This window comes from Hylobates moloch, unplaced genomic scaffold, assembly GCF_009828535.3.
Source record: "Hylobates moloch isolate HMO894 unplaced genomic scaffold, HMol_V3 SCAFFOLD_8, whole genome shotgun sequence".
NCBI lineage: Eukaryota > Metazoa > Chordata > Mammalia > Primates > Hylobatidae > Hylobates > Hylobates moloch.
In genome coordinates this window covers 103549143-103575385 of record NW_026652283.1, presented here as the reverse complement: position 1 = coordinate 103575385, position 26243 = coordinate 103549143, and the positions used below count along the sequence as shown (strand labels likewise).

At 40.5% G+C, this 26243-nt stretch overlaps 2 protein-coding genes across 9 annotated transcripts in view; one reads left to right on the top strand and one right to left on the bottom strand.

Moving 5' to 3' along the window:
* Positions 1–13052, bottom strand: part of NGLY1 (N-glycanase 1) — a 67548-nt gene extending 54496 nt beyond the window's left edge. For 2 of the 4 annotated variants that reach the window (XR_009214455.1, XM_032162270.2), the window contains exons 1-2: positions 12862–13052; positions 8184–8298 (exon numbers count right to left, since the gene is read on the bottom strand). Coding sequence is in view for 3 of the 4 variants with exons in the window: in XM_032162270.2 (XP_032018161.1) it covers positions 8184–8298; positions 12862–12995 (249 nt within the window). In the remaining variant the exon portion in view is untranslated. The remainder of the gene's footprint in view (positions 1–8183; positions 8299–12861) is intronic. The other 2 variants (XM_032162268.2, XM_032162269.2) reach the window with 1 other exon arrangement.
* A 261-nt stretch (positions 13053–13313) lies between these two features.
* OXSM (3-oxoacyl-ACP synthase, mitochondrial) lies at positions 13314–23921 on the top strand. 5 transcript variants are annotated; one of them, XM_058442310.1, is made up of 5 exons: positions 13314–14293; positions 14970–15021; positions 19313–19550; positions 20398–21408; positions 23479–23921. In XM_058442310.1, the coding sequence occupies exons 4-5, from the start codon at positions 20429–20431 to the stop codon at positions 23879–23881; spliced, it is 1383 nt and encodes a 460-aa protein (XP_058298293.1). In that variant the 5' UTR covers positions 13314–14293; positions 14970–15021; positions 19313–19550; positions 20398–20428; the 3' UTR covers positions 23882–23921. The 5 variants fall into 5 exon arrangements, with proteins under 5 accessions (XP_058298293.1, XP_032018164.1, XP_032018163.1 ...); XM_032162273.2 differs by lacking the exon at positions 14970–15021 and having other exon boundaries at positions 13314–13899; XM_032162272.2 differs by lacking the exon at positions 14970–15021.
* Positions 23922–26243: the final 2322 nt, after the last annotated feature.

The following is a 26243-nucleotide window of genomic DNA, read 5'->3' as shown; positions in this document are numbered from 1 at the left end:
CCACCTGGCCTCCACATTTTCTTCATCCACTTGTTGACTGATAGATTCCATATTTTTGCAATTGCAAACTGTGCTACTATAAACATGCGTGTGCAAGTATCTTCTTCATGTAATGACTTCTTTTCCTCTGGGTAGATATCCAGTACAGGAATTCCTAGATCAAATGGCAGATCTACTTTTAGTTCTTTAAGGACCCTCCATGCTGTTTTCCATAGGGGTCATACTAGTTTATGTTCCCACCAACAGTGTAAAAGTGTTCCCTTTTCACCAACATGTTATTTTTTTATTTTTTAATCATGGCCATTCTTGCAGGAGTAAGGTTGTGTCACACTGTGGTTTTGATTTGCATTTCCTTGATAGAGATGTTGAACATTTTTTCATGTTTATTGGTCATTTGTATATCTTCTTTCGAGAACTGTCTATTCATGTCCTTAGCCAACTTTTTGATGGGATTTTTTTTTCTTGCTGATTTGTTTGAGTTCCTTCTAGATTCTAGATATCAGTCCTTTGTTGGATGCCTAGTTTTGTGAAGATTTTCTCCCATTCTGTGGGTTGTCTGTTAACTCTGCTGATTATTTCTTTTGCTGTGCAGAAGCTTTTCAGTATAAGCTCCATCTAGTTATCTTTGTTTTTATTGCATTTGCTTTTGGATTCTTGGTCATGAAGTCTTCATCTAAGCCAATGTCTAGACCGGTTTTTCTGATGTTATCTTCTAGAATTTTTTATGATTCCAGGTCTTAGATTTAAGTCTTTCATACAGCTCCAGTTGATTTTTGTATAAGAGATGAGGATCCAGTTTCAATCTTCTACATGTGGCTTGCCAATTATCCTAGCACCACTGAATAGGTGTCCTATTCCCACTATGTTTTGTTTGCTTTGTTGAAGATCAGTTGGTTGTAAGTATTTGGCTGTAATTTCTGAGTTATTTATTCTATTCTATTGGTCTATGTGCCTATTTTTATGCCAGTACCACACTGTTTTGTTGACTATAGTCTTGTAGTATAGTTTGAGGTCAAGTAATGTGATTTCTCCAGATTTGATTTTTGGTTAGTCTTGTTTTGGCGATGTAATCTGCTTTTAAAAATTTTAGGACCGTTTTTTCTAGTTCTGTGGAGAATGATGATGGTATTTTGATGGGAATTGCATTGAATTTGGAGATTGCTTTTGGTAGTATGGTCATTTTCACAATATTGATTCTACCCTTCCATGAGTATGGGATGTGTTTCCATTTGTTTGTGTTGTCTATGATTTCCTTCAGCAATGTTTTGTAGTTTTCCTTATAGAGGTCTTTCATGTGGTTGGTTAGGTATACTCGTAAGTATTTTATTTTATTTATTTATTTTATTTTATTTTATTTTATTGCAGCGATTGTAAAAGGAGTTGAGTTCTTGATTCTTAGCTTGGTCGCTGTTGGTGTACAAATAGTGCTACTGATTTGGGTACATTAATTTTGTATCCTGAAACTTTACCGAATTCATTTATCAGCTCTAGGAGCTTTCTGGATGAATCTTTAGGGTTTTCCAGGTATATGATCATGTCTTCAGCAAACAGCAACAGTTTATTCCTCTTTACCAACTTTGATGTTCTTTATTTCTTTCTCTTGTCTGACTGCTGTGGCTAGGACTTCCAGTACTATGTTGAATAGAAGTGGTGAAAGTGGGCATCCTTGTCTTGTTCCAGTTCTCGGGGGAATGCTTTCTACTTTTCCCTGTTCAGTACACTGTTGGCTGTGAGTGTGTCATACACAGCTTTCACTACCTTAAGGTATGTCCCTTCTATGCCAATTTTGCAGACCTGTCTAGTGCTGTCAGTGAGTACTGAAGTCTCCACTATTATTGTGTTATTGTCTATCTCATTTCTTAGGTCTAGTAGCAATTGTTTTATAAATTTGGGAGCTCCAGTGTTAGGTACATACATATTTAGGACTGTAATATTTTCCTGTTGGACTAGCCCTTTTATCATTAAATAATGCCCCTCTGTCTTTTTTTAATTGTTGCTCTGAAGTCTGTTTTGTCTAACAATAGCTACTCCTGCTGGCTTGTGGTTTTCATTTGCATGGAATATCTTTTTTCACCCCTTTACCTTAAGCTTATGTTAGTCTTTATGTATTAAGTGAGTCTCTTAGAGACAGAGAATACATGGTTGGCAAATTCTTCTTCATTCTGACATTCTGTGGAGCATTTAGGCCACTGACATTCAATGTTAGTACTGAGATGTGAGGTACTATTCTAGTGATCATGCTAGTTGTTGTGTGAATACTTTGTTTTTTCCATTATGTTATTTATTGTTTTATAGGTTCTGTGAGATTTATGCTTTAAGGAGGTTATAATTTGGTGTATTTCGAGGTTTTAGTCCAAGATTTAGAGCTCCTTTTTAGCAGTTCTTGTAGCGCTAGCTTGGTAGTGGCAAATTCTCTTGGCATTTGTTTGTCTGAAAGACTATCTTTCCTTCATTTATAAAGCTTAGTTTTGCTGGATGCAAAATTCTTGGTTGACAATTATTTTGTTTAAGGAAGCTAAAGATAGGACCCCAATCCCTTCTGGCTTGTAGGGTTTCTACTGAGAAATCTGCTGTTAATCTGATAGGTGTTCCTTTTTAGGTTATCTGATGCTTTTGCCTAAGGGCTTGTAAGATTATTTCCTTTGTCCTGACTTTAGACAACCTGAGGACTATGTGCCTAGGTGATGATCTTTTTGAGATGAATTTCCCAGGTGTTCTTTGAGCTTCTTGTATTTGGATATGTAGATCTCTAGGAAGGCCAGAGAAGTTTTCCTCAATTATTCCGTCAAATATGTTTTCCAAACTTTTAGATGTATTTTCTTCCTCTGGAACACTAATTATTCTTGGGCTTGGTCGTTTAACATAATCCCAAACTTCCTTGGGGCTTTGATCATTTTTAAAATTCTTTTTTGTCTTTGTTGGATTGGGTTAATATGAAAGCCTTGTCTTTGAGCTCTGAAGTTCTCTTCTACTTGTTCAATTCCATTATTGAAATTTTCCAATGTATTTTGCATTTCCCTAGGTGTGTTCTTCACTTCCAGAAGTTGTAATTGTTTTTTATTAGTATTATTTATTTCTCTGGAGATTTTTTTTCATCCATATCCTGTATCACTCTTTAAATTTCTTTAAGTTGGTATTCATCTTTCTCTGGTGTCTCCTTGAGTAACCTAATAACTGACCTTCTGAATTCTTTTTCTGGCAATTCAGAGATTTCTTCTTGGTTTGGATCCATTGCTACTATGCTAGTGGGATCTTTTGGGGATGTTAAAGAACCCTGTTTTGTCATATTACCAGAATTGTTTTTCTGGTTCCTCCTCATTTAGGTATAGACTATGTCAGAGGAAGGATCTGGGGCTCAAGGGCTGCTGTTCATTCTTTGGCCCCATGGGGTGCTCCCTTGATGTGGTGCTCTTCCCTTCCTCTAGGAATGGGGCTTCCTGAGAGCTGGACTGCAGTGATTGTTATTGCTCTTCTGGGTCTAGCAACCCAGTAGAGCTACTGGGCTCTGAACTGGTATTAGAGAGTATCTGCAAAGAGTCCTGTGATGTGATCTGTCTTCAAGTCTCAGCCATAGATACCAGTACCAACTCTGATGGAGGTGGCAGGGGAGTGAAGTGGACTCTGTGTGGGACCTTGGTTGTAGTTTTGTTTAGTGTGTTGGTTTTCTTGAATTCCAGGTGTGCTGGCAGTAAAGCTGTCATGCAGTCGGACTCAGGACTTCTGGTTAGCCAGGATGTTACAGGTGGTGGATTAGCTGTTGTTTTCTCCTTTCTTGGGGCAGAGTTGTTCTTTAAGGAGTTGCTGTAATGGTTTCAGTTGGTTGGCCTCCAGCCAGAAGGTGATGCTTTCAAGACAGCATCAGCTGCGGTAGTATCAAGAAGATATAAGCTTGCCCTAGGGTTGCCTGGATAAGTATTTGGGTTTCTCAGGCAGTGGGCAGGGCCATAGAGTTCCCAAGAGATTATGTCTTTTCTCTTCAGTTGCCAGGATGGGTTGAGAAAGACCATCAGGTGAAGGCAGCGTTATCAGGCATGTCTGAGCGCAGACGCAGACTCTCTTTGGGTTGGGCTTGTTGTGGCCGCTGTGGGGGATGGGGGTGTGGTTCTCAGGCCAATGGAGTTATGTTTCCAGGGGGGATTACAGCTGTCTCTGCTGCGTCATACAGGTCACCAGGGAAGTGGGGGAAAGCCAGCAATAACAGGCCTTACCCAGCTCCCACGCAGCCAGAAGGGCCAGTCTCACTCCCACCATGCCCCACCAATAGCACCACGTTTATATCCAGGCAGTGTATGCAGGGCTGAGATTTTGCCCCAGGCTACAAGTCTCCCCACTGAGAAAGCAATCAGGGTTTTCAGGCTTCACCCCTCTCCGTCTGCCTTGGCTTCTGTGCTTGTATCTGCAGTATCTGCATTTCCCATGTGCCACCTCCCCTCCACATGGAACAGGAAAATCCGTGTTCAGCTGCAAGTTTCTTTCTCCCTGTGGTCTTTCCCCAATTCCACTGGCAGCCCTCCCCAAGGACCCCTGTGAGATAAAGTCAGAAATGGCTTCCTTGGTGGCCAGGAGTGCCTGCAGGCTCTTCTCGCTGCTTGTTCTACTTTTATATTTCGCTCAGCTCTCTAAATTCATTTCAGCTCTAAGTAAGGTTAAATCCTTCTCCCGTGATCTGGATTTTCAAGTTCCCCAGTGGACTTTCCCTCTCTCACACTTCGGGCACTCACAGGTTTTCCTCTGTCTCATGGAATTTGCAGCAGCAAGCTGCTTTTTTCAAAGGGTCTGTGAATTCTTTTGGTTTTCCTGGTATGTTCCTGTGGTCGTTCTCAGAGCAAAAGTTCACGATGTGAGTTTCCAGGCACTGTTCTGTCAGTCCAATTGGGAGCTGTAAGTTAGTCCTGGCTCCTATCCACCATTTTCCAAAATCAGCATATTGAAGAGGTATCTGCATTCCTATGTTTACTGCAGCATTATTCACAATAGCCAAGATATGGAATTAACCTAATTGTCCATCAATAGATGAATGGATAAAGAATATGTGGTATCTATACACAATGGAATATCATTCCACCATAAAAAAAGAACAAAACCCTGTCATTTGCATCAACATGGATGGAAATGGAGGGACATTATGTCAAGCAAAATAAGCCAGAATTCAGAAAGACAAATAACACGTGTTCTCATTCATATGTGGGAGCTAAAACAACTGATCCCATAGAAGAAAAGAGTGACTGTAAAAAGATATTACAAAATTAAATAAAAATTTTAAAAAATAAAGAAGAGTGGAATGGCAGTTACCAAAGGCTTGGAGGGATAGAAAGGACTGGGCAATAGAAAGAGATTGGTTAATGGGTACAAAATTATAGTTAAATAGGAGGAATAATTTCTCATGTTCTATAGCACAATACGGTGACTATGGTTAAGAACAATTCATTGTACATTTCAAAATAGCTAGAAGACAGAATTTTGAAAGTTTCTAACACAAAGAGATGATAAATGTTTGAGATCATGGATATTCCAATTACTCACATATGTTCATTACACATTTGTATGCTTGCATCAAAATATCACCTGTACCCCATACTGTACAACTATTATGTATCCATATAATTATTCTTTAAAAAGTCCACCAACTTTCTTTTTGGTGGTAGAGTTCAAGTCCCGAGGTGCAATGTCTAAGGCCGAACAGAAACTTTAAGTATAAATTAGTCATATCAAAACCTGTTAATCTTTTCTGAAATTGTGACTCCATTTGCATCAAATACTTCTACAAGTCTCAGTGAGGCCTGTTATTTGGCACTGGAGTGACCAGTACTGGTTTGCCTGAGACTGAGGGGTTTTCTGGGATGTGGGACTTTCATTGCTAAAACCACGACAGTACTGAGCAAACTGGAATGGCTGGCTACCCTACTTGGCACTCAAATATTTGGTGAATGAAAGACAAATCTAATTCTATTGAATATGTGACACTTCGACACGAGAAATGGGTAGAGTCTTCAGTTGTCATTTACTCAATTTTCCCAACCAATCTGAATCTTGAAAATTGGCATTTCCTTGAAAAAGGAATCTTAAATTCTTTATGTTCAGATACCTGTGTATCATCTATAATCAGATGACACCATAATTTATACCCCCCGCCTAATCTCTCCTTTGGGGTTGTAAACTCATATATCCAACTGCTTACTTGACATCTTTACTTGAATATTTAACAGCAAATTGGTCACAATTGTCCAAAGATAGGTGTTGGTTTCTCCCCTAAAACCTGCTACTCTCCAAGGCTTCTCTATCTCAATTAATGATCCTCCCATCCAATTAGTTGCTTAAACCAAAACATAGGTAAGTCCCTGATTCCTTCCTTTCCCTTATATCTTACATCTAATTTACCAGTAAGTCCTGTTGATTCTGCCACAAAAAGAAATCCTGGATCCATCTACTTCTCTCCATTTCCACCATCAGTACTTAATTCAACAAATCTTTATTGAGTACCTAACAGTTGTAATGCATCAGCATTATTCCAGGAGCTGGCAACACAGGGAACAGAAATGACAAAAAGCCCTGCCTTCATGGACTTTATACAGACCACTACCATTTCTTATTTAGACTAATGTAATAAGCTTTCTAACCGGTCTCCCTGCTTCATCCCTTGTCCCCATCCCACCACCTCCAGGAATTCTCTTTACAGCAAGCTAGAATAATCTTCAAAACTATTTTTCCCTACTTAAAACTTTCCAGGCTGGGCACGGCGGCTCACGCCTGTAATCCCAATACTTTGGGAGGCCAAGGCGGGCGGATCACCTGAGGTCAGGAGTTCGAGACCAACCTGACCAACATGGAGAAACCCTATCTCTACCAAAAATAGAAAATTGGCCAGGCATGGTGGCGCATGCCTAGAATCCCAGCTACTTGGTAGGCTGAGGCAGGAGAATCGCTTGAACCCAGGAGGCGAAGGTTGTGGTGAGCCAAGATTGCATCGTTGCACTCCAGCCTGGGCAACAAGAGTGAAATTCCATCTCAAAAAAAAAAAAAAAAAAAAAAATTCCCAATGGCTTCTCATCTCACTTAGAATAAAGTCTAAGTCTTTGCCGCAGTCCTTAAGACCCCACGTGTCCTGGTCTCTGCCTCCCTATGCAGCTTATTTCTGTTTCAAGGTTACTTCTGCTGGAAATCCTTCACACACATTAATACTTCTGCCTGAAATACTCTTACCTGAGAGTTTCAGGTACCTGACATGTTTCAAGTCACAGCTCAAATGTCATCTCCTCAGAGAGGCCTTCCCTGACCACTGCCTGCCATGCAAAGTACTTTTTATTCTATTACCTGGTCTTATTTTCTTCTTTGCACTCATCTTGTTTTCACATCTACTGGCTGTTTAATCTACTAGAATGTAAGCTCCATGTGAGATGGGATTATATCTACTACTTTGTTCACTACTGTTACTTCAGGGCCTGAAATGGAACCTGGGGAGGGAAGCAGAGAGGCATGAAGGAAAGTGAATCTTACATAGCGGCTCAGCCTACCTCTTTAACAATTTCTACGACTGCCTACTCTGACGACCACTGACTACTGAGTCTCTGTAACTTGTTCAAGTTCTTTCAATGCTCTACAAAGGAGAACTAGTTAAGGATATAAACATAAGGAAAATTCAGAATCTTAATAACTACTTTCGATGTGTCATAAAATTAAACTACACCACAAGATTCCAAAAGATAACACCAAAATATTCATTTGAAGTAAAAACAAAAAAAAAACATACTGAGACTCCTCTCCTGTCACAGAAGAAACCCCTTCTGTGTGGCAGCTGAACTCAGTTTTTCTGTTTACTTCAGACTCTTTTCATTTCCTACTACAGACAGGTAGCTAGACTCTATTAGTATTCATGTGTGCTCACAAATCATGTTTCAGCTAAAAGCCTAAAGTGAACCACATTTGGTCCTTGGGTTGCATGTTTGACCCTTATTCCAAAGAATTGAGACTCGTAAGAATTTCTCTGTGGAGCGTTGTTATATTTTACTGAAATTTTAAACTATACTTGCTGTGATTTTTAAATGTCCAATCAGTGAAGAAATAACTACTTCTACTGATTCCTAAAATGATAAATTAAAAAACATTATCTTATTCAATTATTCACCAACATGATAATGACTGCTTTGTGCGTGAACAGGGGAGAGGAAATCCTTGAACATACTTACCTCTTCAAAGCCCATTTCAAATAAACATTCAACAGCTCCTCTGACAGGCAAGAGTCTAGTAGAAAAGGCTGTGTTTCCAATCCGGATAGATCTATATTTTTCATCATTAGGGTTTCTGACAAAAAACAAAAGTTTGATTATATATTAAAAAACCAGGTCATAGTTCTTCAAAGACTTTACTTTCGACAAACATGACCTAGGTATACCTTTATAGTCACTTGATTTTCTTTCTTCCCTAAACCAATGGTTGTTTTTACTATAAGTAAAAACAGTAAATTACATTCTGTGCTGCTAAGTTTAAGGTATATATTTTTTTGAGATGGGGGGGTTTCTCTTCAGTTTAAGATACATTCTTTTTTTTTTTTTTTTTGAGAGAGGGGTCTTGCTCTGTTTCCCAAGCTGGAGTGCAGTGGCGTGACCTAGGCTCACTACAGCCTCCGCCTCCCACGTTCAAGCAATTCTCCCACCTTAGCCTCCCAAGTAGCTGGGATTACAGGGGTGTGCCACCACTCCCGGCTAATTTTGCATTTTTTAAGTAGAGACAGGGTTTCACCATGTCGACCAGGCTGGTCTCGAACTCTTGACCTCAGGTAATCCACCTGCCTCAGCCTCCCAAAGTGCTGGGGATTACAGGTGTGAGCCACCGCACCTGGCCCAAGACACATTCTTGACACAGACAGTATGGCAATAAAAGGAAGACACAAATTTCTTTTACCATAATTAAGATTTTGAATACTACACTTGGGACAAGTAACCAGCACATGAAAAGTTTTGGTTTGAGATTTTTAATTACTTTGATAAATCAGAATTGTTTAAAAAAACATTAAAAGCATGTAAGGTTAAGATAATCATAGTATTATATTCAAAAGACCCTCAGAACATAGTTTAGGATGATAAGTTTCATATCTGACACCAACTGCCTTAAAGTGATAGTGAGTTCTTTAAGTACTATGTTAAGAAGAATTCTGAGGCAGTATCTAGGATCCATAGGAAGATGTACTTCCATAAGAAGCCATCTGCCTGGGGTATGGTATGGTTAGTAGGCAAATGCTAGCAAATGACTTATCAACTTTGTCCTCTCTACACATGTTCTCTAGGTATTCTGACGTAAAAACAAAAGCAAAACCCAAATATTTTAATTTTATAAGTTTTAACAGATTTTGCATTTGTTTTTCACCAGTCAATTGCCTACTGGCCAAAGTGTCATAAATACTAAATGAATGTTTTTAAACTTTTCCCTAATTTCAAAAATCATAGAAGTTTATTACAGAATATTCAGAGACAAAAGCTCTATTTATTTGCTATTCAAAATGTCCACAGATTGGTGCTAATCTACAAATTATTTGCTACCCATACACAAGTAGTACAGAAATTTTTTGTTTGTTTACAAGGGCATAAAAATGAAGCCAGGAGAACAGAAATTGAATGTTCGGTATATAGCAATTTGATATTGCCATGAAATTTTCAGTGTATTTTACAAAAGTTATAGGTCCATAAGGGATTGGAAATTAAAACAAAAACATTGTTCGTTACTATATGTAATTTGAGAATCACAGATGGTTGTGAAATAAAAAGAAAATTTTATTCTCAACTCTTTATTCTGTGTATTAGATTAAGGTTTCTCAGTCTTAGCACCATTAACATGTGGGGCGTTTTCTCAGTGGAGTTTCCTTGTGCACTGCAGAACATTCAGCATTCCTGGCTTCCATGCTACACTGTCTCACAAGTGAGCCTCTCTATCACTTAAGAAAACTGAACTATAAAATAATCCTACATTTATCAAACCTAGTTTTAGATAAATGAGGCATCTTTTCCTGACACTCAATGTATTTCACAGGTTGATAAACATGTCAGTACCACCAGGATGATATATCCTGCAGGTTCAAAACTGCTTGAGCTATTTTAATCTATTCTTTTCCTCACAGCTTTCAGATCTCTACATGCTTGGTCTTTCTCTGGGCTAATTTTCTAGTTTCTTCCTTCTTTCACAATTGTTTAAAAATTCTTATACACATCAGTTCTCATATAGTTTGTTTTTGTTTTGTTTTTTAAAAAACAAAGTCTTGCTCTGTCACTCCGGCTAGAGTGCAATGGCGCCATCAAAGCTCATTGCGCCATCAAAGCTCATTGCTGCTTAGAACTCCTGGGCTCAGCAATCCTCCTGCCTCAGCCTCTGAAGTAGCTAGGACGACAGGTGAGCCACCAAGCATGGCTAATTTTTTTTTTTAAGAGATGGGGTCTCACTGTGTTGCCCTGGCTGCAATCCTTCTACCTGGGGTGTCCTAAAGCCCTGGTATTACAGGTGGGAGAGCCACTTTGACTGGTCTTTATTATTTTGATACACGTTGTTTCCATTTAACTACTGATATACAATATAGATTTTCTTCTTTAGTTTCTAGCGAGCATTTTTTTTTTTCTTTTTTGAGAAAGGTCTCACTTTGCCATCAAGGCTAGAATGCAGTGGCATGATCATGGGCTCAAGCCAGCCTCCCACCTCTGCCCTCCAAGTAGCTGGAACTACAGGTGTCTGCCACCACGCTTAGCTAATTTTTTAATTTTTTTGTAGAGATGGGGTTTAGCCATGTTGCCCAGGCTGGTCTCAAACTCCTAACCTCAAGCAATCCGCCCACCTTGGCCTCCCACAGTGCTGGGGTTACAGGCGTGAGCCACCGTGCCCAGTGAGCAATTTTATTTTTATATCATCTCTGGACCTCACATTAATCTATTTTTCTCAGTAAAATAATACTGCAAACAGGCTCCAGCAATGACAGTCACATCCAGTTCCTCAAATTCTTTTTCTTATTAAGTATGTTGAGTAAACTGACCGTGGTTTTGTGCACAGACTGATACCAAAGGCCTGACCCTGAAGCCCTCAAAGACTTAAAGGGCTGTAGGGACATTAGACTTCAAACCCATCATATCCTCTTTCCTATCCTTGGAAAAGCAACGCACGAAGGCTTTCTTAAACTCTTAACTTCCCAGCATTATTCCAGTGTGTCCACTATTCTTTGTGCTCATTGCCACACCCCTCATCTTTCAGAATCTTGAACCCGGGAGGCGGAGGTTGCAGTGAGTCAAGATAGCGCCACTGAACTCCAGCCTTATCAAAAAGAGCAAACTCCGTCTCAAAAATGAAAATCAGAAACAAGCCATTAGTAAACACTCATAATGAAGATTATGATGCTAAATGTCATTATTTGCATGCAAAGGTTTCCTCCTCATACTAAACTTCAGCATTTTGGGGTTCACTAGATTTAAAGCAGAAGTGAGTCTCTCTTTTCTGACTAGTGGGGTTTTAAATAGCCTGGTGGCTTTCCAGGTGGTCTCAGCTAATGGGCTCTGGAGAATCCAGCCTATCAGTTCATTTATGGAGTCCCTTGGCATCCTTGTACTGTGAAGAGCTGTAAGGCCTCAAAGAGTAGAAAAGGTGAGTTGAGAAGGTGTCACAGAGCAGGAAGGTGGTCCCCACACAGGTCACAATTACGTAGCTGTGAACAGGCTACATGTTGCATCTTTCATAGTATCTGCCACAAAATAAGGGCTCAATATATTTTCCCTTCAATTTACTTTAAAAATCATTACCATTGCCTAAATGAAATATTACTGACATGGATTTTAAAAACTGCACACGTAACTAATGTCTAAAATTGGGTCACATGAAACCTATAACCTTGAAACTGAGAAGAATTTCCTTTTAGACTTCATGACAATATACCTAACACTTAATACACCAGGGGCTGAGGGGAACAGAGAACCTAATTAATCACGGTGACCTGATAAATGAGGTAACACCACTAAAGCAAGCGGCGCTCCTTTAACCTCAGTTCCATTTCCCTCCCCCCTACACCATGTCCCTCCGTTAAGACACATCATTTGATCTGAAGAGTTGAGGTGGGTACTTATTCAAAATGAATAATCAAACTTGCCTCCCAATTCCCAAAATCTACACGGTCCCTTAGACCTCTAGAAGTGCAATTTTGCTGAAAGGAGAATGAAGCAAATTACTCTCATCCAAGGCGATTACTTCCACGAATTCTTAAAGGGTTATGTTATATAGTACAATCCAGGTATTAATATAAAAACTGTAACTTCAAAATACTATAATGTTTCAATCAACAAAAGTGGGCGGAAAAAAACATTAAAAATTTTAAAACCCACCACTTCAGAAGCATATGCTTTAGTACTCGGATAGTCTCAACATGGGACGAAAACATCACTTTGTCAGTGAGTAACTTCTGATAAGTATGTGGAAATGTAAGCCACTCCGCTCGAAAAATGCACGCAGGGGGAATGACACGCGCGGTGCGGTTACCGCTGTGTCCTGATACCTGAGGCCGTTAAACGACGAGAAGAGCGGCAGTGTCTGCAGCACGCCTTCCTACCTCTCCTCCGCCCACCCCGCTTCCGGGACTCCAATTCACACGCAGCACCCCGACTGCAGGTGCCAAGTCACAACTGCAAAGAAACTTCCTTTTCTAGAGCGGGGATGGGACTTGGCCGGGTCCCGAGGCCCCTGGCCGGCGGGCTCGGACATTAGGAGCAGAACCAGCTCCAGGTCCCGGTCTGTCCGGGCGTCGCTGCCCTCTGAAGCTCAGGCCGGACGCCCCAGTCCCTGGCCGAACAAGGCGCCGCGGCCCACCCACCCCGGTACCCGCCGTCCGACCCCGTTGCCCTGCACCTGAGGATGTTGTCAGCATAGGTGAGCAGCAGCTTGGAGGCCTCCAGAAAGGTCTCCGGAGTGTTCTGGCACAGCTCGGCCACGGCCGGGGACGCCGAGCCTGAGGAGCTGCCCAACGCCGCCGTCGCCGCCATGCTTGAGCGCCAGCGGCCGCCGCCGCCCCTCGCGCTCCGCGTCCCACACTGAGCAGGCGCCTCAGCGCGCAGCGGCTACCGCAGCCACCGGGAGGGGCGGGGTCCTCGGCCGGCAGGGGCGGGGTCAGGGACCTGGGTCAGCAGCCTGGGAGCTCGGCTGGGAGCTACGGCTGCCCCTTCGGGAGGGGCGAGGGGCTGTTCGGAAGAAGGTGGGGGGCCTCGGCCGGCAGGGAAGAGGTACTTCGACCCAGAGTTGGGGCCTGGTCGTACAGCTTGGGAAGGGGTTCTGCAGGGAGAGGCGGGGCCTAGGCGCCGAGGCTGAGGGGTGTGGGCCTGGAGGAGGGGGATGTCCAGTCCTTTAGGAAGGAAGAGCTCGGCTGGAGGGGAGGCCGGCTTTGGTCTGGAGGTATCGGGCGAATGGTGCTGGCACGTGCCTCTCAGAAACTCGGATCCCTCTGCGCCCCGGGGCCAGCCTAATTGATCCAGCTATTAAGGTGGAGAGACCGCATGTACCTCCCTCCTTTACCCACAAATAAAACGACCTTAGAGACTTCTCTTCGCAGATTGTCAGAACGTTCTACATAGATGTAGACGAAAGACCCCAGAAGGAAGGAGCAACAAACGTCAAAAACAAAACCATGGCTGTAAACTGCTGGGTTTGTTACATGGATTCTTTTCAGAATTTGGCTAATGACTGAAAATCTAAGTTCCAGCTCAACTAGTATATGATTCCTCTGTAAGGAAGTGTATTTTTAAACCATAGGTTGCAACATAATAATGGGTTGTGGATTCGGTTTACGGCGTGGTGACCAGCGTAAAACACATGCATAATATTTGCGCAATATTATAGAATGTCGGGGGCGGGAAGGGAAGAGAATAAAAATTTGCATCCCACACAGTAAGGGTAAGTATTATTTTGTGACTTGTTTTTTAGGTAGATCATGTGATCAAGGTATTTTATTCCTCTTAGAAGATGCATCCCTAACTATTTTAATCCAGTCTGCCCCACCATGTCCTTGAAAGTGTACTGTACCAGTGGCTTCCTTCTCTGCAGAAATTCCTTTTCAACCTCACCAAGTATTTTTCTTGACTTTATTTCTTAAGATAAGTGATTTGCCTGAATAACCTCTTTTAAATTTCTTGATGTTTCATTTGTTTGCTTTTAAGACTTGAAATTTTCTTCCAGAATCTACGAACAAGACCCTAAGCTGTGCCATCCACTTCAATGACTATTCGTCTCCCAGACATAGGCACGCTTTTAATAAATATGTAGATCTTTGGACCAGCTTCCAAGTACGGTGTGTTCAACAAATAGTAGTATGTTGCTAGCTTCTGTAACTAAAATTTTCAGTGGCTTAACACAAGAATAATTTCTTTCTGGCTCATGTAACAGTTTAATAATGCAGGTGTCATAATGTCAGTGGACCCAGTCTCCTTCCATTCCTTAGAACAGGGGTCAAGAAACATTTTCTGTAAAGGGCCACATAGTAAGTGTTTTAGGCTTTGTGCTATTTAACTCTGCCTCTGCAGTTGTAGCTCACAGACAATACTTGAAAATAAATGGGCATGGTTGTGTTCTAGTGAAATTTTATTTACAAATCCAGGCAGCCTGCTTGGACAAAAAAAAAAAAAAAAGTCACACCTACTTTTAACCACATGAGCCCATATAGCATTTTCTCTACCATATCATTGCTAAGAGTGAGGCCTCATCAAGGAAAAAAAAAAAATCGCATAAAAAGATAAAAGGGGAGAGTCTGGGAAATGTAGTCTCCTACAACTACACAATGGATTGGGGGCTTGGGTCTGGGGATATAGCTATCACAAAATTTATTCCTCTTAATCTGGGTTTCTTTTTTCCATTGATACATTTATTTATCCTTTACTAATTATATGAGAATAATATATATTATACAGTATTTGTAACTTTTAAAAATGCAACAGAACTTTTTTTTTTTTTTTCAAATAAAATTTTAGGGGCTGGACATGGTGGCTCACACCTGTAATCCCAATACTTTGGGAGACCAAGGTAGGTGGATCGCTTGAGCCCAGGAGTTCAAGACCAGCCTGGGCAACATGGCAAGACCCCATCTCTACAAAAAAAAAAAAAAAAAAAAAAAATCACAGGAAGATTGTCTATATACAAAACACCAAAGTGGAAATGCTCTGGTATTGAAGCAGAGGTGTCAAGTGAAGGGCAGAAAGCTGTCAGCTCAGGCTTCCCCCTGACAGATAGAATGGTCATAGGGGTACTTTTATGGGGGAACAAAATGACTTTTTTCTCTTCATAATAGTTTGTTTCCTCAACTAAAACGCTATCTCACTGTAAGTTATCAATAGTTTTGTCTTCCCTATTTGATTAAAAGTCTCTCGTGCCATCTGTCTCAGACTGCTTTGCACACGGCAGGTACTGAATAAAGAGTTGTTGGTTAATCACTTAATGTAGTCACACAATAGTGAATCACTCTACAAATTCCTGAAAGACTTCAACTCCTCTCCTTGCTAATGGTTTTTATGGAGGTTAACTTTTTAATATCACCAAACTAATTGTGGGAAAAATTTAGAGAGTTCTTTCTTTTTTCTGTTTTATTAAAGAATAGTGTTAGCCAGGTGTGGTAGTGCACGCCTAGAGTCCCAGCTACTTGGGAGGCTGCGAGGCAGGAGAATTGCTTGAACCCAGGATGCGGAGGTTGCAGTGAGCTGAGATCGCCCCACTGTACTCCAGCCTGGGTGACAGAGCGGGACTCTATCTCAAAAAAAGAAAAAGAAAAGAATAGTGCCATGATATGTCAACTCTAAAAATGATGTTCTTATCTTAATAAAGGTGAAATCCTGAAAATAAAATCTTCATTTTGGAACAAAAATGAATAAATAAATAAAAGAACAAGAATTTCAATGCTGATTTAGTACTAGACCATTCTTTGCTTGTTTGAAACAACGATGGGTATAAAAGTTAGGGTAGCTTATTCAGCTTTTCTAAAGGAAATGGAAGAATTAGAATATCTGCAACTTGACTGAAGTGGAGGAAGCATCCAAGAAAATGAGAGACAAAGTCCTTATTATAATGGATTCCCTTAATAGCTTTATAAATGGTGGTATTCAAAAGAGATTATAGTTACTCAAGAACTTTAACAGAAGTGTTGCTGAAGAGTTATTTGGAAGGACTTAAATTTCAGATGATTTTTTTAAAATGGTGATTTCTATTACTTTATGGACTGTACATTGTTGTCACAATATTAAGGCTATGGCATTGGTTTTTGCAAAAGTCATTTGGTGAGAAATGCACAAAAAGTGCATTCGTACTATCAAATGTAAGGATAAATGTTGATTTATTCATTCATTCATTCATTCTTCATATATTTATGAAGGGACTAGTAGTTGCTCAACACTGTGAAGGAGACAAGTATGATCCCTACTTTCATAGAAGTCATAAGTTTAGAGCAGTGGTTGGACAAGCAACAGCAGCATCAGCAGGAAACTTGTCAGGAAAACAAATTCTGAAGCTCCATATTTAAAGATGGGACCCAGCAATCTGTGTGGTAACAAGCCCTTCAGGTGATTTTGATACACAGTAAACTTTGAGAACTACTAGTTTAGAGGGAGGAAAATTTCACTGTGGGCTGCAGTTTCAGTGAGGGGGGACAATTTGAACAGAAGCCTTAAATTGAGAGGTTGAGGTGAGAAAGGAGAGGACTTGCTAGCTGTGAGAGACTCCCCACCCTCCTTAAATCATGTACAATATCCTAGTAATGTTTCCTTCTCAACATCTTCTGCATCTCTCCTCGCCATTGCCTTCAGAGCCTCCTCGTGTTTCATCCATTCTTAACTTTCTTCCCTGTGTCCATTTTCATATCCTTCCAACCCACCCTGCTCATTTGTGCAACAGTGATCTTTCTAAAGCACCCATCTGATCATGTTGTTCTCCTGGTAGAAAGTTTTCTGTGGCTCCCTCTATCCACATTCTAAAGTCAAATGGTGTCAGGAACCAGTCTGATAACTTAAATATTTTAACTGGCTTAGTTCAAGACAAAGAGGAGTAAGAGAGACTCCGGTGAAGGGAATGAGAGAGTTTACCATGTCCTTTCTAGAGGAGTTTAGAATCAATAAAAGAATGTTGCACTCCAAATTATACCATGAAGGCTAGCATATGCTCTCTGAACTATGGGATTAAACCCAAAGTCCTCAGTATGATACCCCAGGCTTTTGTGATCTGGGCCCTGCCTTACCCTCATGCTTTTACTGTTGCTTTGTCCCATACTTCAAATTTGACATGGGCCACATACTTAGCTGTTTGTGGAAGATACCATGACACTTCATTTCTCCAGGCCTTTGTTCTACTCCTCCTGCTAGGATGCCCTTTCCCACCCAATTTACTAGACAAACATTCATTTCCAAGATGCAGTTCAAGGATCCTTTCTCTGAAGACTTTTCTGACTTTACGAGGTAGCACGGACCTCATTGTCCCTTTGGTATTATAATAATTCCACTATAGCACCTGTTTAAATAGTTTGTACTTACTTGTTTCTATGGGTGTCTCCCTTTACTAGACCATGAACTTCTTGAAAGCAAGAACCATACCTGTACTCATTTTTGCATTCAAACTTCAAGCATTGATAGGAAGAAAATGAATAGTTGTTGAAAATAGCAGAAGCACAGAGATGAGAAAAGTTAGGGTCAATCAAGACATGTATAGTGAAAAAATCAGTTTGCTGGGTGGAAAGCTCATTTAATAGAGAATGGGAGCCATAACTGGAAAGATAGTTTTGAATCAGATTACAAAGAATTTAAGGCAAACCTAGGAAGTCTTAATAGGAGGGTAGGATAAGCAGAGCCCATTTGAAGATTTTGGTGCAAGAAGACACGATGGAATTGTAGCAGGAAATATGGTACCAAATATGTAAAGCCATAAAATATCATAAAATTTCCCACCCTTTTCCAGATCAAAGAAAAGGTGATAAGAGGTAGGTACAAAAATGATGGTCTTTTTACTTTTCTGAAAGATTTTAATTTGTCACCTCTTAGCCAAGATGATTTTGTGATATTACAAAAGAAATAGCACATTAAAACTGTATGTTTCATATGAGTTCAGCTTCAGAGAAAATATTGTAGGTATTTTCACACTATTAAAGACAGCAATGAAAAGAGATCAAGTTTAGGCACTTATTCATCAGTGTTGTTTTATAACCACATGTGTTTGTTTTAATTCTTCAAGTAACTCTATTTTGTCACTGAATGAGGATCATACTAGAGGTGACTGGTTAGGCCTGGGACAAAGGTCAAACTGGGCTTTGCTGAATTATTTTAAACAAAATAGATTTCCAAACTCATTTAAATCCAGGACCAACCTGGAATGCTAAGCTTGACTCACATTCTTCTGTAGGGGTAGGAAAGAATGCAGAGCACTCTACTTGGAAACAATGGCTTCAAGAGGCATTGCCCAGAAAAAAACATAAATATAACTAGAAGGTCCAGATGAAGATTCTATGCTCAACCATTTTTCCAAAGAAGAGCAAGGACAAAACTCACGCCTGGGATAGCATGTGAAAAACAGATGTTCAATGAATACCATCTTGTCGAATTTGTGCTTTTTTACATTTTCATGTTATATTTTCACTTTATCGATTTGCAGTCAGCTCTGAGCAAACAGTTAATGAATTTTTCAGACACTTAGAAACAAATGTCTCCATTGTGACAATGAAGACAATTTTTGAGCACTGTCTCAAATCTGGTGATAATTTTTAAGTGAAAGGAAGTTTATTAAGAAAGTAAAGGAACAAAGAATGACTACTCCATAGGCAGAACAGCCTGGTGACAACTTTTAAAAAGTAAAAACTTTATTACAAAAACATTTGTTTATTGTAGAAAAGTTTTATTAAATAAAGCTAAGCAAAAATGAGGGAAAGATCACAATCAGTATACATCTTGCAGACCTTTAAAGAATTATTTTTTTGAAAAAAACGGATACATACTGTTTTGTAACTATGTCTCCTAACAAATATTCTCAATATCTCATTAATAAACATTCACCTGTAGAGTTATTTTAAACGGCTGCATGGCATTTGGATGTACCACAAGACTGATAACAAATTTCCTGATGTTGGCCATTTGGTTAGTTCTACTTTACTCACAATTACTAATAACGTTGCGAGCTATAGCAATAACTTAGAGACTGCAGTAATTTCCTTAATTCTTTCTTAGAATTCCAGTAGAATACGATGGTGTCCCTTCTCCGACAAAAAGTATTATTTGGGCATTATCACTGCCAAAGAAAAAATGCCGTTTTGATGAGTGAAAATGCTATCTCATCGCGTTATTTGCAGGTCCTTGATTATCGGCGAGTCACTGAGGTTCCGAGAGGGGTGTCTCGGCTAAGGCAAACAGCGACCCAGCCGCCTCCCGCTGTCTGACCTCCGCCAAGGTGACGCGGCTTAAAGTCAACCGGCGGAAGGGGAGTGGAACGGGACGCGTGCGTGGGAGCGCGCATGCGCGTACGTGCGTGTGCGCGTGCGCGTGCGCTCGAGAGCGTCATCGTCTAGGACGGTGTTAGCCCTGTTACAGGTATCGCTCGCTACCCTCCTCCTTCGCCCCTGCTTTCCTCCTTTACATTCAAATCAAGTCGGGGTTGAATTTCGAGAGGGGAGTCCGAGGACCTGGGGCCTGATTTCTTTTTCTCTCGCCATGCTTCTTCGGGGTGTGTACATGTGTGGTGGTGCCTGAGAGGCGGTACAGGGAATGGCTACACCCTTTTACTCCCGCCCCTGGCCTTTGTCGTACCCTTGAAGTCATCCACCAGTCCTAACCCCTCCTTCCACAGATGATTCAATTGGAGAAGTTTAGAGGAGTGGAAAGACTTGTCCCCTTCCCCCAGTCGCAAGCTTGGTCACAGAGTCTATTGCCAACCCATGTATCCAGACGCTCAGTCTAGGCCTCTTGGCCCTGGGTGGCGTTTTGAAAATGCTGGTTATCCTTAAGTATTGAAGATTGATAAAGCCCACTTACTTACTTACTTTAAAGAATATGCCCTGAAATGTGTTTTCTGTGCCACTGACACCAGAAATGCCATTTAGAAGAAGTTATCAGTAATCCTGACAAAGGATGCTTCCTGCAGCACATATCAGGCTGGAGGTGCCTTTATATTTTTCATTGAATTACTGTTTTGGTGAATCGAATGAATCATCAATTAATTTATTTGTCTTCAAATGTCTGAGGGCACTTACAGTCCAAAAAAGGAGATAAGTTTAAACAGGTAGTTTGATGTTAAGGTATAAATTGAGATTATATAACATTTTCCCCGGGTTCATTAGTAGCTCATATCAAGCACCCAAAGGAACATCTTGGATGTTTTTCCTTAGGCCCTTAAGCTATTTAAAATAATAACTCCTAGGTGTGTTGCGGTCTTTTACAGGAATGTGTTTCTGATCATCTGAATCTTAATCATGTCCAACTCCCTGCAAAATTTCCTGAAAATTACAAGCACTCATCTTCTATGTTCAAGATTATGCCAACAGTTAACAAGAAGTAAAAGGAAGTTTTTCGGAACTGTGCCAATATCCGGATTGCATAGGCGAGTTGTCATTACAGGCATTGGCTTAGTGACTCCTCTTGGTGTTGGAACTCACCTGGTTTGGGATCGTCTTATCGGAGGAAAGAGTGGAATTGTTCCACTGGTTGGTGAAGAGTATAAGAGTATCCCTTGCAGTGTTGCTGCTTATGTGCCAAGAGGTAGTGATGAAGGTCAGTTCAATGAACAAAACTTTGTGTCCAAATCAGATATCAAGTCCATGTCTTCTCCCACCATTATGGCCATTGGGGCTGCAGAATTAGCCATGAAGGATTCTGGCTGGCATCCTCAGTCAGAAGCTGATCAAGCGGCTACTGGTGTTGCAATTGGCATGGGAATGATTCCTCTTGAAGTTGTTTCTGAAACTGCTTTGAATTTTCAGACAAAAGGTTACAATAAAGTTAGCCCGTTTTTTGTCCCTAAGATTCTGGTCAATATGGCAGCAGGCCAGGTCAGCATTCGATATAAACTCAAGGGCCCAAATCATGCAGTATCCACAGCCTGTACCACAGGAGCTCATGCTGTGGGAGACTCTTTTAGATTTATAGCCCATGGTGATGCTGATGTGATGGTGGCTGGAGGTACAGATTCTTGTATTAGCCCTTTATCTCTTGCTGGGTTTTCCAGAGCCCGGGCTCTGAGCACAAACTCAGATCCCAAGTTGGCATGTCGACCATTTCATCCAAAGAGAGATGGTTTTGTAATGGGAGAAGGTGCAGCTGTGCTGGTGCTGGAAGAATATGAACATGCTGTTCAAAGAAGAGCCCGGATCTATGCAGAAGTTTTGGGCTATGGACTCTCAGGTGATGCTGGTCACATAACTGCCCCTGATCCTGAAGGAGAAGGTGCCTTAAGGTAAAGATGGGTTATTGCCTTCAAAATAGGTCTCCAAATAAGACACTTTATTGGGAATCCCAAATTAGGGAAAATTGTAGTGTCTGGCCTTAGTGTACAGTATCTCTATTGTTTTTCTGTTTTAGACTAAACACGATTGTTTAATTCTTTGCTTAAGACATTTGAAGTATTTCAAAGCATTCGAACGTCCTTAAAAAAAACTGCGTTTGAGTTAAAGCCAGTGGAGTTGTGGAAAAGACCACGTGTGTCTTTGCCAACTTTTCACGCCTCCATTTGTGCTTAAGCATCAGTGTGCTCCCTCACAAAGTCCTCCTCTTTGACCCTTCATCAGACTTGGAAAGTAAAGTCAACCTGTCTAGATGTGTCTGGTCTTTGCTCCATTTCAACAGGGCTCTGTTCTTTTCAAATCAGCACTTCTCAAACTATAATCACCTAGGGATCTTATTTAAAATGCTGATTCTGATTCTGTAGGTCTAGGGTGGTGCTTGAGATTCTGTTTTGTTTTGTTTTTTTTTAGAGACAGGGTCTCTCTGTATTGCCCATGCTGGTCTTATCTCACTGCAGTCTCTAACTCCGGGGCTCAAGCACTCCTCTCACCTCAGCTTCCTGAGTAGCTGGGACTACAGGAATGTGCCACTGAGACCAGTTTTCTTTTTTTTGAATTTTTTTGTGGAGATGGGGTTTCGCTTTATTTCCCAGGCTGAGAGATTCTGTAGTTCTAACAGGTGATGGTGATACTGCTGGTTTAAGGACTACATTTAAGTTAACTGCTACAGATTAGTGCATTTAAAATGAAAAAAAAAAAAAAAAAAAAGCCCCTGATAACGTGTTAATAGATAGCTAATAGTTTAGCTTTCTTAAATCATACTATGTTTTACTCAGTTAAATTAGCCAGAGTTAGCAACCTTTTCTGTAATGGGAAAAATATAGTAAATATTTTTGGCTTTGTGGGCCATGGAGTCTGTTGCAACTGATCAACTCTGCCATTGTCATGTGAAAGCAGCCGTAGACAGTATGTAAATGAGTGGGCATGAATGTGTTCCAATGAAACTATTTACAAAAATAGGCATCTAGCCAGGGCCATAGTTTACCCACCCCTAAATTATATGTTTGAATTGTATTTGTTTTTGTTTCTTTTTCTTTTTTCTTCTTTTTTTTTTTTTTTTTTTAATAGAGTTGGGGTCTTGCTATGTTGCCAGAGCAAGAGCTGGTCTCAAACTCCTGGCCTCAAGCAATCCTCCTGCCTTGGCCTCCCAAAGTGCTGGGATTACAGGCGTGAGCTACCATACCTGGCCTACTTTTGGATTTTAGTGAGTAGTTGTTGGTGCTAAAAATGTCAAGTATAGTAACAAAATAGATGAAGAAATGGTTGTGTTCACAGGAAACCTTTCAGCATACTTCAGATTATACTCTGAGCTGGCTGTTAAGAAATATACACACATACATGTATATTTCTCTTAGGAACTAAAAGAAGATGACATCCAAAACGTTTTTAGAGGTCGTTTTAGATATAATTTTTACTCTTAAGTTTGTTTGGCTTAGCTTGCCTTTGTAGTTTTTTGTTTAGAATTCTTATAGCCTAAATAAAGAGGATTTTGAAAGGTTATTTGAAACAATGAAACAGTAGATTATTGGGAAGTATGCCAAGTTTTTAATTTAAATGTGAAAGAAAAATCATAATTCTCGTAAAAAATTGCCACACTTCAAAAATCCCTAGAATAAAAATTATTCTAGTCTTGAGTCAACATGGTATTTTTTCCCCAAGGAAAAATGCCAATGCAAATAAATGAAATTATATTTTATTTGAGATTATACAATCTTGCATTGGCTTGTGTGTTTAACTCTTGGTGATGAACCAGTCCAAGGTAGTGAGTGTGACTCATTATTCGCATATAGATGGCATCCTAACTCACATGGTAATCCAAGATAGTGTTCCGTTACTAGAGCAAGGGATTTTTTTCGTCCAGTGTACTTGGATACCTACATTTGTTTCACATAAGCCATACAGATAAGGAGACTTTTGTTAAAATTAAACTTAGTCCTGATAAATGTCTTTTCTTGTTTTATTAGGTGTATGGCTGCTGCTTTAAAAGATGCAGGTGTACAGCCTGAAGAGATATCCTATATCAATGCACATGCTACTTCCACACCGTTGGGAGATGCTGCTGAAAACAAAGCTATCAAACATCTCTTCAAAGACCATGCATATGCCCTTGCAGTTTCCTCAACTAAGGGAGCAACAGGACATCTGCTGGGAGCTGCAGGGGCGGTCGAGGCAGCTTTTACCACATTAGCTTGTTATTATCAAAAACTACCACCTACTTTAAACCTGGATTGTACAGAACCAGAATTTGATCTCAACTATGTTCCACTAAAGGCACAGGAATGGAAAACTGAGAAAAGATTTATTGGCCTCACCAATTCCTTTGGTTTTGGTGGTACTAATGCAACACTTTGTATTGCTGGACTGTAGAACAAATCATTTGTAATTAAATACTGATTTTTAAATGTTATATGTGAAGAAATTATGTATTTATGTATTGATACCCAGATATCCTTTCTGTTAGGGTTTCTCAACCTTGGCACTATTAATAGTTGGGTAAGATAATTCTTCGTTGGGAAAAGGGGGATCGTACTGTACATTGTTGGGTGTTTAACACCATCCTGATCTCTTCCTTATCTATTCCAATAGCATTCTCTTCCCCAGTTGTGACAACCAAAAGTGTTCCCAGATATTGCCAAATGTTTTCTGGGGGACAAAATAACCCCACCCCTCCTGCATCCAGCCACCTATGAGAACCATGGATCTATATTTTCCTAATACTTTAGGTCAAACAATTTTCTATAACATTTGACCTCCTGTCCCTTTTAACTCCTCTTTGCTAGGCAGGGTTGCTATACTGTAGTACTCCAGGCATACCATTCCCATACAATATATAGGAAGGAATATAACAAAGTTTGCATCAGCATTCTTTGGGTAAAACTGTCAGCCAGTAATGATCTATTTACTCCTTATACACCTAGCCCTCTTTTCTTCATATTATCCATACTGTAATTCAGTATAATGAAATTTCTCTAAACTCCAAGGCATCAGTTCTCTGAAAGAAGAAACTGAAATTGATTTGACATTTCTTATTCTTTTTGTCTTTGTGTTGGCATCTAGTGATTAACGGAGATAAAAATCTTTGGGACGTGGAGCAGAAATTGTTCGTCACTCGGGCCACGTCCCCTTGGGTTTCCTCTAACTTTTTTGAAGCTTTGCTGGTTTCCTATGTTTTCCCAACATCCTACTACAAGTGTTGGTGGTTCCTCTACTTCTCTGCCTTGTTTTCTCTAACACCAAGGGATCTTGTTCATCCCCCGCAGCCTGAAAGTGTTGGTAGGGGGAAGGGAACACATTCCCCAGAGGCAATATTCAACCAATGAGGGATGACAGTTGGTGGCTAAGTGCCTCAGCCTCCTTTCCGAAGGGTATCTATAGTTCTCCACAGTTCTTCAGAGGGTCCCCAGTGAAACGGAACTTTAGTTACCCACAGCATTAGCTAGCTCTAACACTCCCTTCACTGGCTTTTATTTTCCCTTTCCCATCCTCCCTGATTTTTAGTCTCGTTCCCAGAAATCATCTCCCAACAAACTGCTTTTTCTCAGGTTCTCCTTTCTGGGCAACTCAAACTAAGGACTTTTATGTTGTAGTGGGGGTTCATATATCAACGGGAAAGAGCGAATAGGGAATAAACAGGGTGTGTGTATTTCTGCTGAAATGAATAGTTTCCTACATTGCAATAGACTGGACACATTGCCTGCCCACTGACTTTGACTATAGTACTTTATCCCCTTTATGCCAAAGACTCCAGCTGTGTGCTCACATAACTATAATCAGTTTTAATTTTCATGAGCACACATTTATTCATTCAACTGAAGTCTGTTGGGTGCTAACATAGACCTGGCTTTGTACTGGTCACCAGTGATGAAGAGAGTGTGTCAGAGAAGATTTCCTAAAGGAAGCTGAGGCTGTAAGGGTGAATGGGTCTTAGCCAGGTTGAGGGAGAAGATAAAGAAGGGAGGGTATTCCAGTCAGGGAATTCAATGCAGAAGGTTTAGAAGTCAGAATATTTGTACTAAACATAGGTACATATACCCTGAGATGGATTAGGAAATAATGGCAAAAAATCTGGAAAGGTAGGTCACAAATAACTACAAGTTTTGTTCAAGGCAGTAAGGGTAATAGGAAGCCATTTAAGGTTTGGGATGGTGTGATGACTTTGTAATGTGTCAGTTTGATGAGGCTGAACTACATTTCACAGCATTCCCTTTATTGTATGTTCTTGGTTAGGGTGGGCCGTAAGAAATTCTTGTGGGAGATTTGGAGGATAGAAGTGAAGCAGCCGCTGTTTTGTAGCTCATGCATGTTGCTTAATCTCCTAGCTCATCTTGGTGTGAGACTGGCTGAGTCTTCAACCGCTTCACCTTTCCCTGGATCCTCTGGCAGTTTCCCTGACTCCTGGACCAGGTGTGTGTTTAGTTCCATGATAATGAAGGACCTGACCTTCTGCCCCATACCACCAAAGTCAGAGGCCATAAGAACTGACAGATTCCTTTCTGTCACTTTGTTTGTGGATTCCATCTCGTTACTGGAATTTACATCCATCTTCCCTTCCCAACTGCCTGCCCTGTGGACTTCAAACTCCATCATCAGAAGATGACAGGTGAACATAACTGCATGACAGAAACTTTAACCAGTTCTCACAATTGTGTAACTGGTTACACAAACTGTCAAATCCCTATAACAGATATCTAAATATGTCTTAGTGGCTCTATTTCTCTGAGTCAACACC

What these genes read in the sequence shown, in the direction of transcription:
- OXSM (XM_032162273.2), top strand. Translation starts at nt 20,429, where the DNA reads ATGTCCAACTCCCTGCAAAATTTCCTGAAAATTACAAGCACTCATCTT. An exon ending in GAAGGAGAAGGTGCCTTAAG is followed by an intron (nt 21,409 to 23,478) that starts GTAAAGATGGGT and finishes TTGTTTTATTAG; the next exon opens with GTGTATGGCTGCTGCTTTAA.